Source organism: Crinia signifera, chromosome 9 (assembly GCF_055691185.1).
Source record: "Crinia signifera chromosome 9, ASM5569118v1, whole genome shotgun sequence".
Classification (NCBI taxonomy): Eukaryota; Metazoa; Chordata; class Amphibia; order Anura; family Myobatrachidae; genus Crinia; species Crinia signifera.
Window position 1 is genome coordinate 166046750 of NC_139225.1, and position 25130 is coordinate 166071879.

General features: G+C 47.1%; 1 protein-coding gene across 2 annotated transcripts in view; it reads left to right on the plus strand.

The window, feature by feature from the left end:
- The window catches only part of GNG8 (G protein subunit gamma 8), a 37995-nt gene that overhangs the window by 4743 nt on the left and 8122 nt on the right, over positions 1 to 25130 (plus strand). For both annotated transcript variants that reach the window (XM_083160399.1, XM_083160400.1), the window contains exons 2-3: positions 15749 to 15844; positions 19126 to 19210. In XM_083160399.1, coding sequence (XP_083016525.1) covers positions 15749 to 15844; positions 19126 to 19210 — 181 coding nt within the window. The remainder of the gene's footprint in view (positions 1 to 15748; positions 15845 to 19125; positions 19211 to 25130) is intronic.

The window sequence follows — 25130 nt, forward strand, 5'->3', positions numbered from 1 at the left end:
ATCTCATTATTCGAGAAAGAGGATCAGAAGCAGTAGCGATTAATCTAGAAATAGAGAATCTTAGAAAACTTTTTGAACCTGTGATGGAATTAGAAGATGTCAAGGAAAAAGAAAAACTGATTATTTCTAAACTAGAAAAGGAGTCTAGAATATTAAGAATAAAAAAAAAAAAAAAAAAAAAAAGAGACTCCCCATCCATCCATTGAGAACCAAGAGAAGGAGGAGCCAATATTAGTGGTAAATACACCCACCCCAAACCCCAGGAATAAACAGTCAAAAAAATTCCAAAGAAGGAAAATAATTGGGAACAACCTAAATTTCATAAAAGGAGATATAATAAAAATAAACAAGATTATAATCAGAGAAATAATAGACCGTACCCTCCACAAAAAACCTATCTACATAACAACAGGAATGATTATGTATACCAGCGCCAACCAGAATGGCGAAATAGAAATCCACATAATGTGGAGGAAAGTCAAAACAGATGGGAAAGTAGAAATCCTTTACCATTAAGAAATAAATTTGACCCCTTAAGAAAGTCCATTAATGTTGACAGATCTTTTTTTAGAACAAAAATACAGGACACCACAAAGACCAAAGTAGGGAACTCATGCAGAATATCCCCCTTGACACACAAAAAAATCCACAGAGGGAAAAGAGGGGGTGCACAAAAAAGAAGAAATCCGATAAAAAGTTTAACTGTACAAAAAGACAATGCACATAATCCAAGAGAAATTGAAAATTTTTTCAATTTAAGTGAACATAAACTCACAGAAACTGAAAATAAGGTGCTTCAAAAAGGGTTAAAATTCGCGCCCACATCACAGGTGATCCCTTTTGAACTCTACGTAGATTTACAGAAATTTATTAGAAAAATGACAGTAAATTTTTTTTTCGAAGCTAAAAAGGGAGAAGAGATAGAACCACAAAATACAGGGGATATAAATATAAAATTCAAAAGAAGATCCAAGTTCTATCCGAAACATGTGAAAGGCAATCAGATAGAAAGTTTTAACTCAATTGTCACAAAAGAAATAAAGAAAATCACTACTAGTAAAAAGAAAAATATTACTAGAAAGGAAGAACTTGCAATCGAATCACTCCAAAAAGACCCAGATCTTGTTATAAAACCCGCCGATAAAGGCGCGGGGGGGTGGGGGGGTGGTTCTCCTTAGTAAAGAAAAATATATTGCCGAAATAAATAGGCAGTTAGAGGATCACACTACATACAAAAAACTAAGAAGTGATCCTCTAATTAATATGACCAAAGCCCTACAGGAGTTATCAAAAAAGGAAATGGATAATGGAGCAATAACACAAACAGAAATGGAGTATTTAAATCTAGAATCTCCTTCCACTCCAACAATATACATTCTCCCAAAAATGCACAAGCACCTTACTAACCCGCCTGGAAGGCCCATCATTACTGGAACTAATAGCCTCACCTCCAACCTATCAGCAATGATATATTTTTATTTACAACCCTTGGTGAATAAAACCATATCACACCTGAAGGATACTGGAGATGTCCTTCGCAAACTTAAATTATGTAAATGGGAATCTTCAAACTTTTTAGCCACTGCGGATGTGAGCACTTTATATACCATCATAGAAAATGACAAAGGCCTCCAGGCCATTAGATGTTTTTTAGAAAAAAGTGAATATTCTGTTGGTCTTAAAGAATTTTTATTGGAGGGAATAAAATTTATTTTAACCAATAATTATTTCTATTTTAATGGGACCTTTTATCTCCAAATCAGAGGAACCGCCATGGGTACCAGGTTCGCCCTGAGCTATGCAAATCTGTTCATGTCCTATTGGGAGATGATCACCATCGATGAACATAGGACATGCGGGGCGAGCCTGGTGTGCTGGTGGCGGTTCATAGATGACATCTTTTTTATCTGGGGAGGAAATGATACGAATATGTAATATGAAATACTGGAGGTTTCCAAGGCGCAAAGGAAACAGAAAAGCAGCTCAATATAACCTAGAACTTGTTCAACCAAAACAAGTAAAACAATGGTAAATAAAACAGGGGTAAGGATATATTCAAGCGCTGTCTGTATGTGTTCTCTTCACTTCTCCCGTCCTCGTGAGTCGATATGCGGAAAAAGAAAAAAGAACACAATGTGTGGGACTGTATTTTTACTTTAAAACATACAAGGGAAATGGAAGTAGAACGTACCACACTCACAAAGGGAGTGTGTATTTCAAATACGTAAAGGTATCTTTTTTTCAACGATAGTATAGCCTTCACCAAGTCCACCCTGGTGTCCAATGGAAATAGATTGGGCGTACGTTTTCACTCACAAGATAAAGATGTTCTAATACATATAAAGGTTTCTTTTCAAGGCAAGCGTACCAATAACTCACAATTGGCAGGAATTTGCAAAGCACATCTGGGTTTCTTTAGCTTGAAAAAATTTATTTATAATGCCAAAAAATTATTAAAATACACTTAGACCATAGGTACACTGTAAAAAATCCAAAGGTGGGTGATGGATGTTGATTGAGACTCAAACTAAATATACACCAAAAAACTCTCCAGATAAGCTTAGAGATGTCGGTGAGTGAACACCCGGTACCTTTGTTTCAATGTCCAGCATAGAATGGTCCGAAGTTTAAAAAGGGGGGTTGTGCAGATCCAGAAAGCCATCCAACGCGTTTCGATTTAGAATCTTTTTCAAGGCTTCAAGAAGCCTTGAAAAAGATTCTAAATCGAAACGCGTTGGCTCGCTTTCTGGATCTGCACAACCCTCCTTTTTAAACTTCGTGTAGAAACCCAGATGTGCTTTGCAAATTCCTGCCAATTGTGAGTTATTGGTACGCTTGCCTTGAAAAGAAACCTTTATATGTATTATAACATCTTTATCTTGTGAGTGAAAACGTACGCCCAATCTATTTCCATTGGACACCAGGGTGGACTTGGTGAAGGCTATACTATCGTTGAAAAAAAGATACCTTTACGTATTTGAAATACACACTCCCTTTGTGAGTGTGGTACGTTCTACTTCCATTTCCCTTGTATGTTTTAAAGTAAAAATACAGTCCCACACATTGTGTTCTTTTTTCTTTTTCCGCATATCGACTCACGAGGACGGGAGAAGTGAAGAGAACACATACAGACAGCGCTTGAATATATCCTTACCCCTGTTTTATTTACCAGGAAATGATACGAGTCTGAATATGTTCTGTGAAACTATAAATAAAAATGATTTTAATATTAATTTAACTTTTAATATTAGTCAAGTTGAAGTCAATTTTTTAGGTCTTGTGATATATATAAAAGAAAACGAGATATGCACAAGAACATACAAAAAACCCACAGACTCAAATTCATACATAGATGTCCAAAGTGAACATCATAAGAGATGGTTGAATAATATTCCTCTGGGCCAGTTCAAGAGATTAAAAAGGAACTGTGCTGATCCAGCCATCTTGAAAGAAGAACTGGAAAATATGAAAGGTTGTTTCCAACAAAAGGGATATAAAGAATATGACTTAAATAACGCCATTATAGAGTTGGAGAAAGTAGAAAGAGATCATTTACTTACAGAGAGAGAAAAAACTGTAAATGACAGTAAGAGGCATGAGTGGTCTTATATAAGCCAATACGGGAGTCATCATAAAAAATTAGAATATGCCACACACAAAAATTGGAATATTTTAAGAGATGACCCCGTTATAGGAAAAATTATACCTTCAAAACCTTCCTTCATTTATAGAAGGGCCAATTCCCTGAAGAACAAACTAGTCAAAAGTGCTCTACAAGAGAAAATACCTAGCACTAGGAATTTGGCTTCCACAGATGTGGAGAATGCCTTATGTGCAAAACAACAACAAAACCTGAAATTGAAAGAAAAAGCACAGAATTTAAAATTAAAGGAAAAAAACTATACAGTAAAAGACTTTCTTGAATGTAATTGTGGATACATTTATGTTGGTAAAACATCAAGAAGTCTGAAAGTGAGACTAGCTGAGCACATCTATAACATAAGAAAAGGCCTCAGCAGTCACTCAGTGTCAGAGCACTTTAAAACAAAACATGACAGTAAGGAAAAATGTTTAAAAAGATTCTTAGGGATTCAGACTATAAAGGGTAATTGGAGAGACAGAAATATGGAAAAACGCTTGGCCCAAAGTGAGATGCGTTGGATATTTGCACTAGACACTTTGGTTCCAAATGGGTTTAACATTGAGTTTGAACTCAAATGGTTTTTAGAATAATCACCTAGCATGTATCATATTACACTCTGTTTTAATATCTTTTTATTCTTGTTATTAACCCCTTCCCGACATTTGACGTACATTTACGTCATGGTCGGGAAGTACTTCCCGACACATGGCGTAAATGTACGTCATGACTTCAAACTGTCACTGCGTCTAGAGACGCAGTGACAGAGGGACGATGTCTGCTGTCCCTGACAGCAGACATGTCCCTGCATGCCCAGGGGGGGCTGCGATGCCGCCCCCCCGTCGGCGATCGCTGTGATTGGCTGTTCAGTGTGAACAGCCATTCACAGCGTTTTCTGTGTCACCGGCGAATAACGTTCGCCGGTGACACGGGATCGGAGGTGATTGGTGCTGTAAAGTACAGCACCAATCACTGCGGGGTGTAAGGGTGACACTGGTGTCACCCCACCTCACCCCGCCCGCCCCCAAAGGCCGTGATTGGTTCGTCGGACCGACGGACCAATCACAGCCATGGAGGGGGGTTTAAACTAACGGTGACTGCACTGCAGACGCCATTCCGGTCTGGAATTGCGTGCAGTGCGGTCACCGTGCCCAGCTGCAGCCATATACTGACCAGAACCTTGCTAAATACTTACCTGATCACTGCCTGGATCTTGCTTCTTCTTGTGACATCCTGTGCTGTGTTGTGCTGCTGCGAGTTATTAGATAGAGAGATAGAGAGAGAGAGATAGAGAGGCCTAGTGACAGAGAGTGCTATATTTTGTGCTGCTGCAGTGTAATAGAGTTATAGATAGAGAGATAGAGAGAGATAGAGAGAGAGAGATAGAGAGATAGTGACAGATTGTGCTATATATTTTTTATATAACTGACTGCTGCCCCCCCTTTTGTGCTGATCAGTATAAATTAACTGATCAGCAACTTTTTGGGGGCGCAGGTTTTTTTTATATATATATATTTACCTGTCAGTGCTGCTGCTGCAGTGTCATAGAGTGATAGATAGTGAGAGATAGAGAGATAGAGAGAGATAGTGACAGAGAGTGATAGAGACTGCTATATTTTGTGTCTGCTGCCCCCCTTTTGTGCACCCCCAGCAACTTTTTGGGGGTGCAGGGGTTATTTTTCATATATATAACTGTCAGTGCTGCTGCTGCAGTGTCAGAGTGATAGATAGTGAGAGATAGAGAGATAGAGAGAGATAGTGACAGAGAGTGATAGAGAGTGCTAAATTTTGTGTCTGCTGCCCCCGCCTTTTGTGCTGATCACTATATCTGAGGTGATCAGCAACTTTTTGGGGGTGCAGAGGTTTTTTTTTTATATATACCTGTCAGTTGCTGCCAGTTGCACTGTCAGTTGCACCAAAGGTTGTGCACCTGCTGCCCCTCACTGGTAATCAGTGTTGCATCACTGATCACCTTTTTTTTTTGTGGGTGCTGTGGGGTCTTTTTTTAATTTTTTTTTTTACACACACTGTGATTTTGTGGGTGTCCTGTGGCCACTGTGCGCTGATCAGTGACGTACATAACTGATCAGCTTTTTCGGCACAGGGTTGATCTATTTTTTTTTTTTTTTTGATCAAATTCCTGTTGCCTTTGAGCGCTGTTCAGTGACGGACGTTACTGACCAACATCTGTGCTCAATTTTTGGCGCAGGACCTTTTTTTTTTTTTTTTTAACCCCTTCAATTTTTTTTTTTTAACCCCTTCAATTTTTATTTTTTTTAACCCCTTCAATTTTTTTTTTTTGTATAAAGTATTTTTTTTTTCTGCACTACATACACACTACACACTACATACCCCCCGGGTTGAAATAAAGTTTGTACCCCCCCCTACACTATACACGTGTTGAAACATTTCACTACCAGTAACACAAAAATAAAAATGGCATCCCAAATGTCATCCCAAATGTCATCCCAGTCATCCAGAAGAATGTATTCAGCGGAGGAGGCATATGCCATGCTTGCCTCTGACTCTGACACAGCCAGTGATGCAAGCGGGGAATTTGAAGGATTCGTCTTAAGCTCCTCTTCCTTCTCTGGTGATGAGGGACCCCCTCAAAGACGCCCCCGTAGAGCAGCTGAGACCCCCCCCCAATAATTGATCTCGTATGGACCCCACCACCAGACAATTTTGAGCCCCAGGTTCCTGAGTTTTTGGCCATGCCAGGAATCCAATTTGATTCCACAGGTCTCAGAGAAATTGACTTTTTCAAATTATTTTTCTCTGATGATTTTATAAATTTAATGGTGGACCAAACTAATTTATATGCCCAGCAGTTTATTGCTCAAAACCCCACGTCATCATTTGCTAGGTGGACCCCTGTAGATGCAGTAGAGATGATGACGTTTTGGGGTCTGGTGTTTCATATGGGCATAGTAAAAAAGCCAGAAATTAGGCAATATTGGAGTACAGATGTTCTGTACAGCACCCCACTTTACCGTATGGCCATGCCCCGGGCTCGATTTGAGACGATCCTTAAATTTTTGCATTACAACGATAATGCACAGTGCCCACCCAGAGATGATCCCACCTTTGACCGGCTATTCAAAGTCAGGCCGGTCATTGATCATTTCAGTGCCAAATTTGAAGAGATGTACATCCCAGATAAATTCATTTGCATAGACGAGTCCCTTATACATTTTAAAGGAAGGGTTAAATTCCGCCAGTACCTTCCCAGTAAGAGGGCAAGGTATGGCATAAAAATGTATAAGCTGTGTGAAAGCACCTCAGGGTACACCCACAGGTTTAGGGTATATGAAGGGAAGGATTCAAGAATTTAACCGCCAGAATGCCCTTCCTCCCTCGTAGGTGTTAGTGGAAAAATTGTCTGGGATTTAGTGCACCCCTTCCTGGATAAAGGTTATCACCTCTATGTGGATAACTTTTACACCAGCATCCCCCTGTTTAAGGCCCTTGGTTCAAGAGGTACAGCAGCTTGCGGTACTGTGCGCAAGAACCAAAGAGGCCTCCCAAAAACGCACATTGCCCAAGTAATGAGAAGGGGTGAAAGCAGGGGAATATGCACCGAAAATATGTTGTTGGTCAAATATAAGGACAAGAGGGATGTCCTTATACTGACAACAATTCACGGAGACAGTACCACCTGTACGAGGTACCAGTACCCACACCTCAAAACCTAATTGTATCCTGGATTACAATAGGTACATGGGCGGAGTGGATCTTTCAGATCAGGTACTGAAGCCGTACAGTGCCCTGCGGAAAACAAAAATCTGGTACAAGAAGCTGGCCGTGTATATCATCCAGATGGCACTGTATAACGCTTACGTGCTATTCCGTTCTACCAGCCAGAGGGGGACATTTATGCACTTTCAAGAGGAAGTCATAAAGGGCCTAATATTTGGGAACCAGCAGGCAGAGGGCCCCAGTACTTCTAGTACTGGCCCCCGTATTGTACCAGGGCAGCATTTTCCTGATGAAATCCCCTCCACTGGAAAAAAGGGCAGGACACAAAAAAGGTGCAAAGTTTGCTATAAAAAGGGAATAAGAAAGCAAACTATTTTCCAGTGTGACACTTGCCCCGACAAACCCGGCCTATGTATAAAGGAGTGTTTTAAAATATACCACACATCTATGGATTTTTAGGTTCATCATTTCACCGTGCTTCGGGGGTCTTGCTAATGCCACATAGCACCCACCATTCATTCCACCAGAATCTGAGCCGCAAAATCCCAAAATCACTCCTTCCCTTCTGAGTCCTGCCATGCACCCAACTGGTATTTTTTGGTCACATGTGAGGCATTGCCGTACTCGGGAGAAATTGGGGCACAGATTTTGGGGTGCTTTTTCTCCTTCATACCTTATGAAAATGAAAAATTTTGAGCCAGAACTGCATTTTTGTGTAAAAAAATGTAATTTTTCATTTTCACTGCCCAGTTGTATCAAAATTGGTGAAACCCCTGGGGGTTTGAAATGTACACTATACCCCTAGATGAATTCCCTGAGGGGTGTAGTTTGCAAAATGGGGTCACTTGTGGGGGGGTTCCACTGTATTGGTGCTTCGGGGGTCTTGCTAATGCGACATAGCACCCACCAAAATTCCACCAGAATCTGAGCTGCAAAATCCAAATATCACTCCTTCCCTTCTGAGTCCTGCCATTTTTTGGTCACACATGAAGCATTGCCGTACTCGGGAGAAATTGGGGCACAGATTTTGGGGTACTTTTTCTCCTTCATACCTTCTGAAAATGAAAAATTTTGAGCCAGAACTGCATTTTTGTGTAAAAAATTTAATTTTTCATTTTCACTGCCCAGTTGTACCACAATTGGTGAAACCCCTGGGGGTTTGAAATGTACATTATACCCCTAGATGAATTCCCAGAGGGGTGTAGTTTGCAAAATGGGGTCACTTGTGGGGGGCTTCCACTGTATTGGTGCTTCGGGGGTCTTGCTAATGCGACATAGCACCCACCAACATTCCACCAGAATCTGAGCTGCAAAATCCAAAAATCACTCCTTCCCTTCTGAGTCCTGCCATGCACCCAACTGGTATTTTTTGGTCACATGTGAGGCATTGCCGTACTCGGGAGAAATTGGGGCACAGATTTTGGGGTGCTTTTTCTCCTTCATTCCTTGTTAAAATGACAAATTTGGAGCCAGAACTGCATTTTTGTGTAAAAAAATGTAATTTTTCATTTTCACTGCCCAGTTGTATCAAAATTGGTGAAACCCCTGGGGGTTTGAAATGTACACTATACCCCTAGATGAATTCCCTGAGGGGTGTAGTTTGCAAAATGGGGTCACTTGTGGGGGGGGTTCCACTGTATTGGTGCTTTGGGGGTCTTGCTAATGCGACATAGCACCCACCAACATTCCACCACCAAAAATCACTCCTTCCCTTCTGAGTCCTGCCATGCACCCAACTGGTATTTTTTGGTCACATATGAGGCATTGCCATACTCGGGAGAAATTGGGGCACAGATTTTGGGGTGCTTTTTCTCCTTCATACCTTATGAAAATGAAAAATTTTGAGCCAGAACTGCATTTTTGTGTAAAAAAATGTAATTTTTCATTTTCACTGCCCAGTTGTATCAAAATTGGTGAAACCCCTGGGGGTTTGAAATGTACACTATACCCCTATATGAATTCCCTGAGGGGTGTAGTTTGCAAAATGGGGTCACTTGTGGGGGGGTTCCACTGTATAATGCGACATAGCACCCACCAACATTCCACCAGAATCTGTGCTGCAAAATCCAAATATCACTCCTTCCCTTCTGAGTCCTGCCATGCACCCAACTGGTATTTTTTGGTCACATGTGAGGCATTGCCATACTCGGGAGAAATTGGGGCACAGATTTTGGGGTGCTTTGTCACCTTCATTCCTTGTGAAAATGAAAAATTTTGAGCCAGAACTGCATTTTTGTGTAAAAATTTTAATTTTTCATTTGCACAGCCCAGTTGTATCAAAATTGGTGAAACCCCTGGGGGTTTGAAATGTACACTATACCCCTAGATGAATTCCCTGAGGGGTGTAGTTTGCAAAATGGGGTCACTTGTGGGGGGGTTCCACTGTATTGGTGCTTCAGGGTTCTTGCTAATGCGACATAGCACCCACCAACATTCCACCAGAATCTGAGCTGCAAAATCCAAATATCACTCCTTCCCTTCTGAGTCCTGCCATGCACCCAACTGGTATTTTTTGGTCACATGTGAGGCATTGCCATACTCGGGAGAAATTGGGGCACAGATTTTGGGGTGCTTTGTCACCTTCATTCCTTGTGAAAATGACAAATTTGGAGCCAGAACTGCATTTTTGTGTAAAAAATTTAATTTTTCATTTTCACTGCCCAGTTGTACCACAATTGGTGAAACCCCTGGGGGTTTGAAATGTACACTATACCCTTAGATGAATTCCCTGAGGGGTGTAGTTTGCAAAATGGGGTCACTTGTGGGGGGGTTCCTAACTTTTAGCATCTTATGGTGCCTAGAAACCTACATGGTGCCTAAAAAATAATCTCATAAAAAGGAGGCTCCAAAATCAAGTAGGTGCTCCTTCTATTATGAAGCCTGTGGTTTGGTCAACGTGCACACTAGGGCCACATATAGGATATTTATGAAAACAAAAGAATTGGGGGAATCAATTTTTAGTCACATTTCTCTAGTAAAATGTACTGTGTTCCTTAGAAAAATGTATTAAAATTGCAAATCTGCAAAAAAAATGAAATTTTGAAATTTCACCTACACTTTGTTTTAATTCCTGTGAAACACCTAAAGGGTTAACAAACTTCCAAAATGCTGTTTTGAATACTGTGAGGGGTGCAGTTTTTGAAATGGCATCATTTATGGGGGTGTCTCACATACAAGTCCCTCAAAGTCACATCAGAACTGAACTGGTCCCTAAAAAAATCAGTGTTTGAAATTTTCTTGAAAATTTGAAAATTTGCTTTTCATATTGTAAGCCTCCTAGTGTCCAAAAAAATTAAAAGGAAGTTGAAATAATGATGGAAACATAAAGTAGACATATGGTCTATGTTAGTTATTAACTATTTTGAGTGGTATGATTATTTGTCTCACAAGCAGAAAATTTAACATTTTGCAAATTGCTAAATTTTCCATTTTTTTCCGACATTTTGGTATTTTTCACAAAAAAACACAGACTGTATCGACGAAAATTTACCACTAACTTGAAGTACAATGTGTCACGAAAAAACAATCTCAAAATCACTGGGATAAGTAAAAGCAAAAAAAAGTTATCCCCACTTAAGTGATACATGTCAGATTTGAAAAAAAGGGCTCTGTCAGGAAGGCAAAAACATGCTGTGTCAGGAAGGGGTTAATGCAATTTTTATTTCTCTTTTATATTTTTATATAAGGGCTAATGGACATGGGAAAAAGGATGTCACATATAGGGATGGACATAGCCTGAACATAAAGTAGGGCTTAGTTTTTAGATGTGACATCCTATATGTTAGGTTCTCTACATGAAAATATGAAAATTTGCAGTGAAAAATGAAGACAATCCATATGTGCCCTTTTCAAAGATGGCGGACCGTGCTTCATATGCCAGATATAAAAGAATGAGTGAAAAATATAAGGCTTATAGGCACAGAAATAAGCATCCATCTTGAAGGCTTACCGTGCTGAAACAAAGGGTGAATCACGGGGAATTAAACAACCAAGTCTGGCCGGTGTCCAATTGTGGAAATAAAAACACTGGAACGCATGAGAATAGACGCACCGGAACGCAAACGTCACGTCCGGTGTGCAGTACCCGGAAACACCGCGTCCGAATACAGATACCATTGGACGAGGAAGACTTAAACGGAGACACATCTAAAAACATCATTTCCGTCCTCACGCTGAATGCGGAAGTGCCGCACACGTGAAGGAGATGGAACCTAATTGTAAGGGCTTAAAAGCCAGAAACGCTTCAGAGTATTGGCATCCACGTCTGAAGAAGGAGTTACCTCCGAAACATGTCACGCTGGATGCCAATACACTGACGGGAGACTATCCAACTGGGATCGTTATTGATTAAGCCTGTGCGGTGGTGCAGACCCGTTGCTTCCCCGGGACTTACCATCAATTTACAAGCACCGCACCCACCACAAACGGTGAGATCAATAAATTTGTCATCCACCCCCGTCGCCATATATGGTACCGAAACTGTTATTTTATCTCATTTCATATGAACTGTATTTTGTGGTATTTATTGTTATACCTTATTCGTATGAATTTTTGATGCAACTGCACTTTATTGCACTTGCACTTTTAAAATTGTGTATACCGTATATGTACAATAAAATTCTTCTGGTTAATTAACTATCCCTTCACGGGTCCAGATTATTTATATCAGCTGTGCTGCTCCTGCGCCATCTCTGTGGACCTATACAAACTTCTTGGTCCTTTCTATAAGAGTCAGTGTTGCTCTTTTTTTTTGGTCAACAGAGGGCAGCAGAGTATCACACAGCTTAAATAGTGCGCAGACATAGTCACCTTAACCCCCTTCCAGGTATACTCTGTGTACCCCGGGCACCGGGTGAGGCTGCATACTCTCTGTACCCCGGGCCCCGGGTGAGGCTGTATACTCTGTGTACCCCGTGCACCGGGTGATGCTGTATACTCTCTGTACCCCGGGTGATGCTGTATACTCTGTGTACCCTGGGCACCGGGTGAGGCTTTATACTCTGTGTACCCCGGGCACCGGGTGAGGCTGTATACTCTGTGTACCCCGGGCACCGGGTGAGGCTGCATACTCTCTGTACCCCGGGTGATGCTGTATACTCTGTGTACCCCGTGCACCGGGTAATGCTGTATTCTCTGTGTACCCTGGCACCAGGTGATGCTGTGTACCCCGTGCACCGGGTGATGCTGTATACTCTGTGTACCCCGGGCACCGGGTGAGGCTGCATACTCTCTGTACCCCGGGCCCCGGGTGATGCTGTATACTCTGTGTACCCTGGGCACCGCGGTGATGCTGTATACTCTGTGTACCCCGTGCACCGGGTAATGCTGTATTCTCTGTGTACCCTGGCACCGGGTGATGCTGTATACTCTGTGTACCCTGGGCACCGGTGATGCTGTATACTCTGTGTACCCCGTGCACCGGGTAATGCTGTATTCTCTGTGTACCCTGGCACCGGGTGATGCTGTATACTCTGTGTACCCTGGGCACCGGGTGAGGCTTTATACTCTGTGTACCCCGGGCACCGGGTGAGGCTGTATACTCTGTGTACCCCGGGCACCGGGTGAGGCTGTATACTCTGTGTACCCCAGGCACCGGGTGAGGCTGTATACTCTGTGTACCCCGGGCACTGGGTGAGGCTGTATACTCTGTGTACCCTGGGCACCGGTGATGCTGTATACTCTGTGTACCCCGTGCACCGGGTAATGCTGTATTCTCTGTGTACCCTGGCACCGGGTGATGCTGTATACTCTGTGTACCCTGGGCATCGGGTGAGGCTTTATACTCTGTGTACCCCGGGCACCGGGTGAGGCTGTATACTCTGTGTACCCCGGGCACCGGGTGAGGCTGTATACTCTGTGTACCCCAGGCACTGGGTGAGGCTGTATACTCTGTGTACCCCGGGCACTGGGTGAGGCTGTATACTCTGTGTACCCCAGGCACAGGATGAGGCTGTATACTCTGTGTACCCCGGGCACCGGGTGAGGCTGTATACGCTGTGTACCCCGTGCACTGGGTGAGGCTGTATACTCTGTGTACCCCAGGCACAGGATGAGGCTGTATACTCTGTGTACCCCGGGCACCGGTTGATGCTGTATACTCTGTGTACCCCGGGCACCGGGTGATGCTGTATACTCTGTGTACCCCGGGCACCGGGTGATGCTGTATACTCTGTGTACCCCGGGCACCGGGTGATTCTGTATACTCTGTGCACAGCGGGTACGGGTAATGCTGTATACTCTTTGTACCCTGGGCACGAGGTGATGCTGTATACTCTGTTTACAGGGGGCACGGGTAATGCTGTGTATTACGGGCACCGGGTGATGCTCTATTCTCTGTATACCCTGGCACCGGATGATGCTGTATACTCTGTGTACCCCGTGCACCGGGTAATGCTGTATTCTCTGTGTACCCTGGCACCGGGTGATGCTGTATACTCTGTGTACCCTGGGCACCGGTGATGCTGTATACTCTGTGTACCCCGTGCACCGGGTAATGCTGTATTCTCTGTGTACCCTGGCACCGGGTGATGCTGTATACTCTGTGTACCCTGGGCACCGGGTGAGGCTTTATACTCTGTGTACCCCGGGCACCGGGTGAGGCTGTATACTCTGTGTACCCCGGGCACCGGGTGAGGCTGTATACTCTGTGTACCCCAGGCACCGGGTGAGGCTGTATACTCTGTGTACCCCGGGCACTGGGTGAGGCTGTATACTCTGTGTACCCTGGGCACCGGTGATGCTGTATACTCTGTGTACCCCGTGCACCGGGTAATGCTGTATTCTCTGTGTACCCTGGCACCGGGTGATGCTGTATACTCTGTGTACCCTGGGCACCGGGTGAGGCTTTATACTCTGTGTACCCCGGGCACCGGGTGAGGCTGTATACTCTGTGTACCCCGGGCACCGGGTGAGGCTGTATACTCTGTGTACCCCGGGCACCGGGTGAGGCTGTATACTCTGTGTACCCCGGGCACTGGGTGAGGCTGTATACTCTGTGTACCCCGGGCACAGGGTGAGGCTGTATACTCTGTGTACCCCGGGCACCGGGTGAGGCTGTATACGCTGTGTACCCCAGGCACCGGGTGAGGCTGTATACTCTGTGTACCCCGTGCACTGGGTGAGGCTGTATACTCTGTGTACCCCAGGCACAGGATGAGGCTGTATACTCTGTGTACCCCGTGCACAGGGTGATGCTGTATACTCTGTGTACCCCGGGCACAGGGTGATGCTGTATACTCTGTGTACCCCGGGCACCGGGTGAGGCTGTATACTCTGTGTACAGCGGGCACGGGTAATGCTGTATACTCTGTGTACCCCGGGCACCGGTTGATGCTGTATACTCTGTGTACCCCGGGCACCGGGTGATGCTGTATACTCTGTGTACCCCGGGCACCGGGTGATGCTGTATACTCTGTGTACCCCGGGCACCGGGTGATTCTGTATACTCTGTGCACAGCGGGTACGGGTAATGCTGTATACTCTTTGTACCCTGGGCACGAGGTGATGCTGTATACTCTGTTTACAGGGGGCACGGGTAATGCTGTGTATTACGGGCACCGGGTGATGCTCTATTCTCTGTATACCCTGGCACCGGATGATGCTGTATACTCTGTGTACCTCGTGCACTGGGTGATGCTGTATACTCTGTGTACCACGGGAACCGGGTGATGCTCTATACCAGGCATGTCCAACGTTGGCCCTCCAGATGTTGTGAAACTACACATCCCATCATGCTTTGCCACAGTTTTGCTATTAAAGAATGCTAAAACTATTGCAACGCATGCTGGGATGTGTAGTTTCAAAACATCTGGAGGGCCAACGTTGGACATGCCTGCTCTATACTCTGTGTGCACCGGGCACCGGGTGATGTTGTATACTCTGTGTACCCCGGGCACCAGGTGTGGCTGTGTACCCTGTGTACCCCGGGCACCGGGTGATGCTGTATACTTTGTGTACCCCGGGCACCGGGTGATGCTGTATACTTTGTGTACCCCGGGCACTGGGTGATGCTGTATACTCTGTGGACCACGGGCACCGGGTGATGCTGTATACTCTGTGTACCCCGGGCACCGGGTGATGCTGTATACTTTGAGGACCCCGGGCACCAGGTGATGCTGTATACTCTGTGTACCATGGACACCGGGTGAGGCTGTATACTCTATGTACCCCGGGCACCGGGTGATGCTGTATACTCTGTGTACTCCGGGCACCGGGTGATGCTGTATACTCTGTGGACCACGGGCTCCGGGTGATGCTGTATACTCTGTATACCCCGGGCTCCGTGTGATGCTGTATACTCTGTGGACCACGGGCACCGGTTGATGTAATATTGCGGCTGGGTGGTGTTAGGCACTGTGTGTATGTCTCGGAGTGGTCACAGCTGTCTCTTCACCTCCTCCTGTGTCTCAGGGGATGCTGTGTAATAGGAGCTGTCACATCTGTTCTACCTGGAGAAGTAGCTCGGAGTCAGCGCCTGTCTCTTCTCTCTGCCCTCGGTGTGTACAGGTGAGTAGTGCGGATGGGGCCACAGGGTGGGTGATGGAGACACCTGACTGCTGGTAGCCGGACAGGACATCTGTCTGTATTGTAATGAGGGGATGACAGATGAGATGTTGGGTGGAGAGGATTGTAGCTCTGTACAGGCCGAGGAAGGGTTCCGGACTTATTATATACATACAGGCTATATACTGCCGGCCTTATTATATACGTACAGGCTATATACTGACGGACTTATTATATACGTACAGGCTATATACTGCCGGCCTTATTATATACGTACAGGCTATATACTGCCAGACTTATTATATACGTACAGGCTATATACTGCCGGCCTTATTATATACGTACAGGCTATATACTGCCGGCCTTATTATATACGTACAGGCTATATACTGCCGGCCTTATTATATACGTACAGGCTATATACTGCCGGCCTTATCATATACGTACAGGCTATATACTGCCGGCCTTATTATATACGTACAGGCTATATACTGCCGGACTTATTATATACGTACAGGCTATATACTGCCGGCCTTATTATATACATACAGGCTATATACTGCCGGCCTTATTATATACGTACAGGCTATATACTGCCGGCCTTATTATATACGTACAGGCTATATACTGCCGGCCTTATTATATACGTACAGGCTATATACTGCCGGCCTTATCATATACGTACAGGCTATATACTGCCGGACTTATCATATACGTACAGGCTATATACTGCCAGACTTATTATATACATACAGGCTATATACTGCCGGCCTTATTATATACGTACAGGCTATATACTGCCGGCCTTATTATATACGTACAGGCTATATACTGCCGGCCTTATTATATACGTACAGGCTATATACTGCCGGCCTTATTATATACGTACAGGCTATATACTGCCGGACTTATTATATACGTACAGGCTATATACTGCCGGCCTTATTATATACGTACAGGCTATATACTGCCGGCCTTATTATATACGTACAGGCTATATACTGCCGGACTTATTATATACGTACAGGCTATATACTGCCGGCCTTATTATACGTACAGGCTATATACTGCCGGCCTTATCATATACGTACAGGCTATATACTGCCGGCCTTATTATATACATACAGGCTATATACTGCCGGACTTATTATATACATACAGGCTATATACTGCCGGCCTTATTATATACGTACAGGCTATATACTGCCGGACTTATTATATACGTACAGGCTATATACTGCCGGCCTTATTATATACGTACAGGCTATATACTGCCGGACTTATTATATACGTACAGGCTATATACTGCCGGCCTTATTATATACGTACAGGCTATATACTGCCGGACTTATTATATACGTACAGGCTATATACTGCCGGCCTTATTATATACGTACAGGCTATATACTGCCGGACTTATTATATACGTACAGGCTATATACTGCCGGCCTTATCATATACGTACAGGCTATATACTGCCGGACTTATCATATACGTACAGGCTATATACTGCCAGACTTATCATATACGTACAGGCTATATACTGCCAGACTTATTATATACATACAGGCTATATACTGCCAGCCTTATTATATACGTACAGGCTATATACTGCCGGCCTTATTATATACGTACAGGCTATATACTGCCGGCCTTATTATATACGTACAGGCTATATACTGCCGGACTTATTATATACGTACAGGCTATATACTGCCGGCCTTATTATATACGTACAGGCTATATACTGCCGGACTTATTATATACGTACAGGCTATATACTGCCGGCCTTATTATATACGTACAGGCTATATACTGCCGGCCTTATTATATACGTACAGGCTATATACTGCCGGCCTTATTATATACGTACAGGCTATATACTGCCGGACTTATTATATACATACAGGCTATATACTGCCGGCCTTATTATATACGTACAGGCTATATACTGCCGGCCTTATTATATACGTACAGGCTATATACTGCCGGACTTATCATATACGTACAGGCTATATACTGCCGGACTTATTATATACATACAGGCTATATACTGCCGGCCTTATTATATACGTACAGGCTATATACTGCCGGCCTTATTATATACATACAGGTTATATACTGCCGGCCTTATTATATACATACAGGCTATATACTTCCGGACACCTAAACACTGCACCTAAACACTGCACCTAAACACTGCACCTAAACACTGCACCTAAACACTGCACCTAAACACTGCACCTAAACACTGCACCTAAACACTGCACCTAAACACTGCACCTAAACACTGCACCTAAACACTGCACCTAAACACTGCACCTAAACACTGCACCTAAACACTGCACCTAAACACTGCACCTAAACACCGCATCTATACACCGCATCTATACACCTAAACACTGCACCTAAACACTGCACCTAAACACTGCACCTAAACACTGCACCTAAACACTGCACCTAAACACTGCACCTAAACACTGCACCTAAACACTGCACCTAAACACTGCACCTAAACACTGCACCTAAACACCGCATCTATACACCTAAACACTGCACCTAAACGCTGCACCTAAACACCGCATCTATACACCTAAACACTGCACCTAAACACCGCATCTATACACCTAAACACTGCACCTAAACACCGCATCTATACACCTAAACACTGCACCTAAACACCGCATCTATACACCTAAACACCAGAATAATTCTTCCCTATATATACTGTCCCGACTGCATGTATGCGGCCATCTACCCCCAGTCATCTGCAGCTTGGCACATCAAGTGTGAATCAGACCCATGTACTGGACACACTGCTACATGCGTGTCGAGGTGCGTACACACGTACAGATTCATCTGTCCAATCTATCTGGTGTGAACAAAAACCTGGAAATGTTTTGGAGCAAATGACTATAAAAAAATTCACCCAAATGCAGGAAACAAATAACTTTGATAAATTTGTTATATCTGAATGAATTAAAAAATTTGTCTGACTGATCACTGTCTATTTTCAAGCGTTTGGGAACAATTATTTGATTGTTATTTGCTCCCATACATTTCCCGGTTTCTGTTCCCACCAGATAGATCGGACAGATAAATCTGTACGTGTGTACGCACCTTCACATGTATGTCAGCTGTATCGCCATGGTTTCTGCAGGATTATAATTACCGTTCCAGATCTCACACGTTCCTGCTGTAATTAATATCCCCTCCTGGGTGTAATCAGCCCTTCCCCGGGGTAATCCCCGCATCTGCGCCTCACCTGCGTCTCTTCTCCTCAGGATGTCAAACAACTTGGCCAAAATCTCTGAGGCCAGGAAGGATGTGGAACAGCTGAAGATGGAGGTGAACATCGCCCGCATGAAGGTGAGCAGGGGGAGATTGTGCCGTGCATCGCGTGGGGGGGGGTCACGCGAATTGGGAGAGGGGGGGTTGCGGGGGTTCCGTGAATCGCGGGGGGGGGGGGGTTCGTGGGGGTCCTGCGAATCGGGGGAGGGGGGGGTCACGGGGGGTGCCGCAAATCGCAGATGGGAGGTGCGGAGTAATGGTGGATGGTGGGCGTGTACTGTAGCCCTGGCTGGGTTGGGGGAGGTGATGTCAAGGGGGTGGGGTGTGTAGAACGTTATACACATGGAACACTTTTTCCTAGGGGGGCAGGTTTGTGTATCCCGCTGGGTGGGAAGGTTATATACAGAGAGATGCACACACACACACACATATACACACACATATACACACATATATACACATATATTATACACACACATATACACACATATATTATACACACACATATACACACACACATATATTATATATATACACACATATACACACATAAACACACACACATATACACACATATATTATACACACATATATTACACACACACATATACACACATATATTATATATACACACACACACACACACATATATTATATATATACACACATATACACACATATATTATATATATATACACACATATATTATATATATATATATATACACACACACACACACACACACACACACATATATTATATATATACACACACATATACACACATATACACACATATATTATACACACATACACACAAACATATACAGACGTTACTCACTGATTCTGCTTTGTATAATCCTCCATCCGCAGCCTCGGGTGGGGGCAGAAATCATCCAATGGTCAGTGACCATCAAATTACTTCTTCAGCGCTGGCAGTTCTGAGACCCCTCTATGGTGAGACCTGCTGGCGACCTGTGGATCCGCTGACGTCAGCTGCCCCCCCCCCCACACACACACAGACTTTCACTCCACACCCCCCACCCAGCTTCTTCCCTGTAACACGTGGCCCACTCCACACCCCACACCCAGCTTCTTCCCTGTAACACGTGACCCACTCCACACCCCCCACCCAGCTTCTTCCCTGTAACACGTGACCCACTCCACACTCACCACCCAGCTTCTTCCCTGTAACACGTGGCCCACTCCACACCCCCCAACCAGCTTCTTCCCTGTAACACGTGGCCCACTCACACCCCCCACCAAGCTTCTTCCCTGTAACACGTGGCCCACTCCACACCCCCCAACCAGCTTCTTCCCTGTAACACGTGGCCCACTCACACTCACCACGCAGCTTCTTCCCTGTAACACGTGGCCCACTCCACACACCCCACCCAGCTTCTTCCCTGTAACACGTGGCCCACTCACACCCCCCACCCAGCTGCTTCCCTGTAACACGTGACCCACTCCACACCCCCCACCCAGCTTCTTCCCTGTAACACGTGGCCCACTCCACACCCCCCACCCAGACTTCTTCCCTGTAACACGTGGCCCACTCCACACACCCCACCCAGACTTCTTCCCTGTAACACGTGGCCCACTCCAGACACCCCACCCAGACTTCTTCCCTGTAACACGTGGCCCACTCCACACCCCCCACCCAGCTTCTTCCCTGTAACACGTGGCCCACTCCACACCCCCCACCCAGCTTCTTCCCTGTAACACGTGGCCCACTCCACACCCCCCACCCAGCTTCTTCCCTGTAACACGTGACCCACTCCACACCCCCCACCCAGCTTCTTCCCTGTAACACGTGACCCACTCCACACTCACCACCCAGCTTCTTCCCTGTAACACGTGGCCCACTCCACACCCCCCAACCAGCTTCTTCCCTGTAACACGTGGCCCACTCACACCCCCCACCAAGCTTCTTCCCTGTAACACGTGGCCCACTCCACACCCCACAACCAGCTTCTTCCCTGTAACACGTGGCCCACTCACACTCACCACGCAGCTTCTTCCCTGTAACACGTGGCCCACTCCACACACCCCACCCAGCTTCTTCCCTGTAACACGTGGCCCACTCACACCCCCCACCCAGCTTCTTCCCTGTAACACGTGACCCACTCCACACCCCCCACCCAGCTTCTTCCCTGTAACACGTGGCCCACTCCACACCCCCCACCCAGACTTCTTCCCTGTAACACGTGGCCCACTCCACACACCCCACCCAGACTTCTTCCCTGTAACACGTGGCCCACTCCAGACACCCCACCCAGACTTCTTCCCTGTAACACGTGGCCCACTCCACACCCCCCACCCAGCTTCTTCCCTGTAACACGTGACCCACTCACACGCACCACCCAGCTTCTTCCCTGTAACACGTGGACCACTCCACCCCCCCACCCAGCTTCTTCCCTGTAACACGTGGCCCACTCCACACCCCCCACCCAGCTTCTTCCCTGTAACACGTGACCCACTCCACACCCCCCACCCAGCTTCTTCCCTGTAACACGTGGCCCACTCCACACCCCCCACCCAGCTTCTTCCCTGTAACACGTGGCCCACTCACACTCACCACCCAGCTTCTTCCCTGTAACACGTGGCCCACTCCACACCCCCACCCAGCTTCTTCCCTGTAACACGTGGCCCACCCACACCCCCCATCCAGCTTCTTCCCTGTAACACGTGGCCCACTCACACACACCACCCAGACTTCTTCCCTGTAACACGTGGCCCACTCACACGCACTACCCAGCTTCTTCCCTGTAACACGTGGCCCACTCACACTCACCACCCAGCTTCTTCCCTGTAACATGTGGCCCACTCACACTCACCACCCAGCTTCTTCCCTGTAACACGTGGCCCACTCACACTCACCACCCAGCTTCTTCCCTGTAACACGTGGTCCACTCCACACCCCCCACCCAGCTTCTTCCCTGTAACACGTGGCCCACTCACACTCACCACCCAGCTTCTTCCCTGTAACACGTGGCCCACTCCACACCCCCCACCCAGCTTCTTCCCTGTAACACGTGACCCACTCACACGCACCACCCAGCTTCTTCCCTGTAACACGTGGCCCACTCCACCCCCCCACCCAGCTTCTTCCCTGTAACACGTGACCCACTCACACGCACCACCCAGCTTCTTCCCTGTAACACGTGGCCCACTCACACTCACCACCCAGCTTCTTCCCTGTAACACGTGGCCCACTCCACACACCCCACCCAGCTTCTTCCCTGTAACACGTGACCCACTCCACCCCCCCACCCAGCTTCTTCCCTGTAACACGTGGCCCACTCCACACCCCCCACCCAGCTTCTTCCCTGTAACACGTGGACCACTCCACACCCCCACCCAGCTTCTTCCCTGTAACACGTGGCCCACTCCACACCCCCCACCCAGCTTCTTCCCTGTAACACGTGACCCACTCCACACCCCCCACCCAGCTTCTTTCCTGTAACACGTGGCCCACTCCACACCCCCCACCCAGCTTCTTCCCTGTAACACCTGGCCCACCCACACCCCCCATCCAGCTTCTTCCCTGTAACACGTGGCCCACTCACACACACCACCCAGACTTCTTCCCTGTAACACGTGGCCCACTCACACGCACTACCCAGCTTCTTCCCTGTAACACGTGGCCCACTCACACTCACCACCCAGCTTCTTCCCTGTAACACGTGGCCCACTCACACTCACCACCCAGCTTCTTCCCTGTAACACGTGGCCCACTCCACCCCCCCCACCCAGCTTCTTCCCTGTAACACGTGGCCCACTCACACGCACCACCCAGCTTCTTCCCTGTAACACGTGGCCCACTCACACTCACCACCCAGACTTCTTCCCTGTAACACGTGGCCCACTCACACACACCACCCAGCTTCTTCCCTGTAACACGTGGCCCACTCACACTCACCACCCAGCTTCTTCCCTGTAACACGTGGCCCACTCACACGCACCACCCAGCTTCTTCCCTGTAACACGTGACCCACTCACACGCACCACCCAGCTTCTTCCCTGTAACACGTGGCCCACTCACACTCACCACCCAGCTTCTTCCCTGTAACACGTGGCCCACTCACACTCACCACCCAGCTTCTTCCCTGTAACACGTGGCCCACTCCACCCCCCCCACCCAGCTTCTTCCCTGTAACACGTGGCCCACTCACACGCACCACCCAGCTTCTTCCCTGTAACACGTGGCCCACTCACACTCACCACCCAGACTTCTTCCCTGTAACACGTGGCCCACTCACACACACCACCCAGCTTCTTCCCTGTAACACGTGGCCCACCCACACTCACCACCCAGCTTCTTCCCTGTAACACGTGGCCCACTCACACGCACCACCCAGCTTCTTCCCTGTAACACGTGACCCACTCACACGCACCACCCAGCTTCTTCCCTGTAACACGTGGCCCACTCACACTCACCACCCAGCTTCTTCCCTGTAACACGTGGCCCACTCACACTCACCACCCAGCTTCTTCCCTGTAACACGTGGCCCACTCCACACCCCCCACCCAGCTTCTTCCCTGTAACACGTGGCCCACACACACACACCACTCAGCTTCTTCCCTGTAACACGTGGCCCACTCACACTCACCACCCAGACTTCTTCCCTGTAACACGTGGCCCACTCACACACACTACCCAGACTTCTTCCCTGTAACACGTGGCCCACTCACACACACCACCCAGACTTCTTCCCTGTAACACGTGGCCCACTCACACGCACCACCCAGCTTCTTCCCTGTAACACGTGGCCCACTCACACTCACCACCCAGCTTCTTCCCTGTAACACGTGGACCACTCCACACCCCCACCCAGCTTCTTCCCTGTAACACGTGGCCCACTCCACACCCCCACCCAGATTCTTCCCTGTAACACGTGGCCCACCCACACTCACCACCCAGCTTCTTCCCTGTAACACGTGGCCCACTCACACTTACCACCCAGCTTCTTCCCTGTAACACGTGGACCACTCCACACCCCCCTCCCAGTTTCTTCCCTGTAACACGTGGCCCACTCCACACCCCCACCCAGCTTCTTCCCTGTAACACGTGGCCCACCCACACTCACCACCCAGCTTCTTCCCTGTAACACGTGGCCCACTCACACTTACCACCCAGCTTCTTCCCTGTAACACGTGGCCCACTCCACCCCCCCCAAACCAGCTTCTTCCCTGTAACACATGGCCCACTCCAAACCCCCCACCCAGACTTCTTCCCTGTAACACGTGGCCCACTCACACTCACCACCCAGCTTCTTCCCTGTAACACGTGGCCCACTCACACTCACCACCCAGCTTCTTCCCTGTAACACGTGGGCCACTCACTCGCACCACCCAGCTTCTTCCCTGTAACACGTGGCCCACCCACACGCACCACCCAGCTTCTTCCCTGTAACACGTGGCCCACTCACACGCACCACCCAGCTTCTTCCCTGTAACACGTGGCCCACTCACACGCACGACCCAGCTTCTTCCCTGTAATACGTGGCCCACTCACACTCACCACCCAGCTTCTTCCCTGTAACATGTGGCCTACTCCACACCCCCAACCCAGCTTCTTCACTAACACGTGGCCTACTCCACACCCCCCACCCAGCTTCTTCCCTGTAACACGTGGCCCACTCACACGCACCACCCAGATTCTTCCCTGTAACACGTGGCCCACTCACACGCACCACCCAGACTTCTTCCCTGTAACACGTGGCCCACTCACACGCACCACCCAGCTTCTTCCCTGTAACACGTGGCCCACTCACACGCACCACCCAGACTTCTTCCCTGTAACACTTGGCCCACTCACACTCACCACCCAGCTTCTTCCCTGTAACACGTGGCCCACTCCAAACCGCCCACCCAGACTTCTTCCCTGTAACACGTGGCCCACTCACACTCACCACTCAGCTTCTTCCCTGTAACACGTGGCCCACTCAGAAGCACTACCCAGCTTCTTCCCTGTAACACGTCGCCCACTCACACTC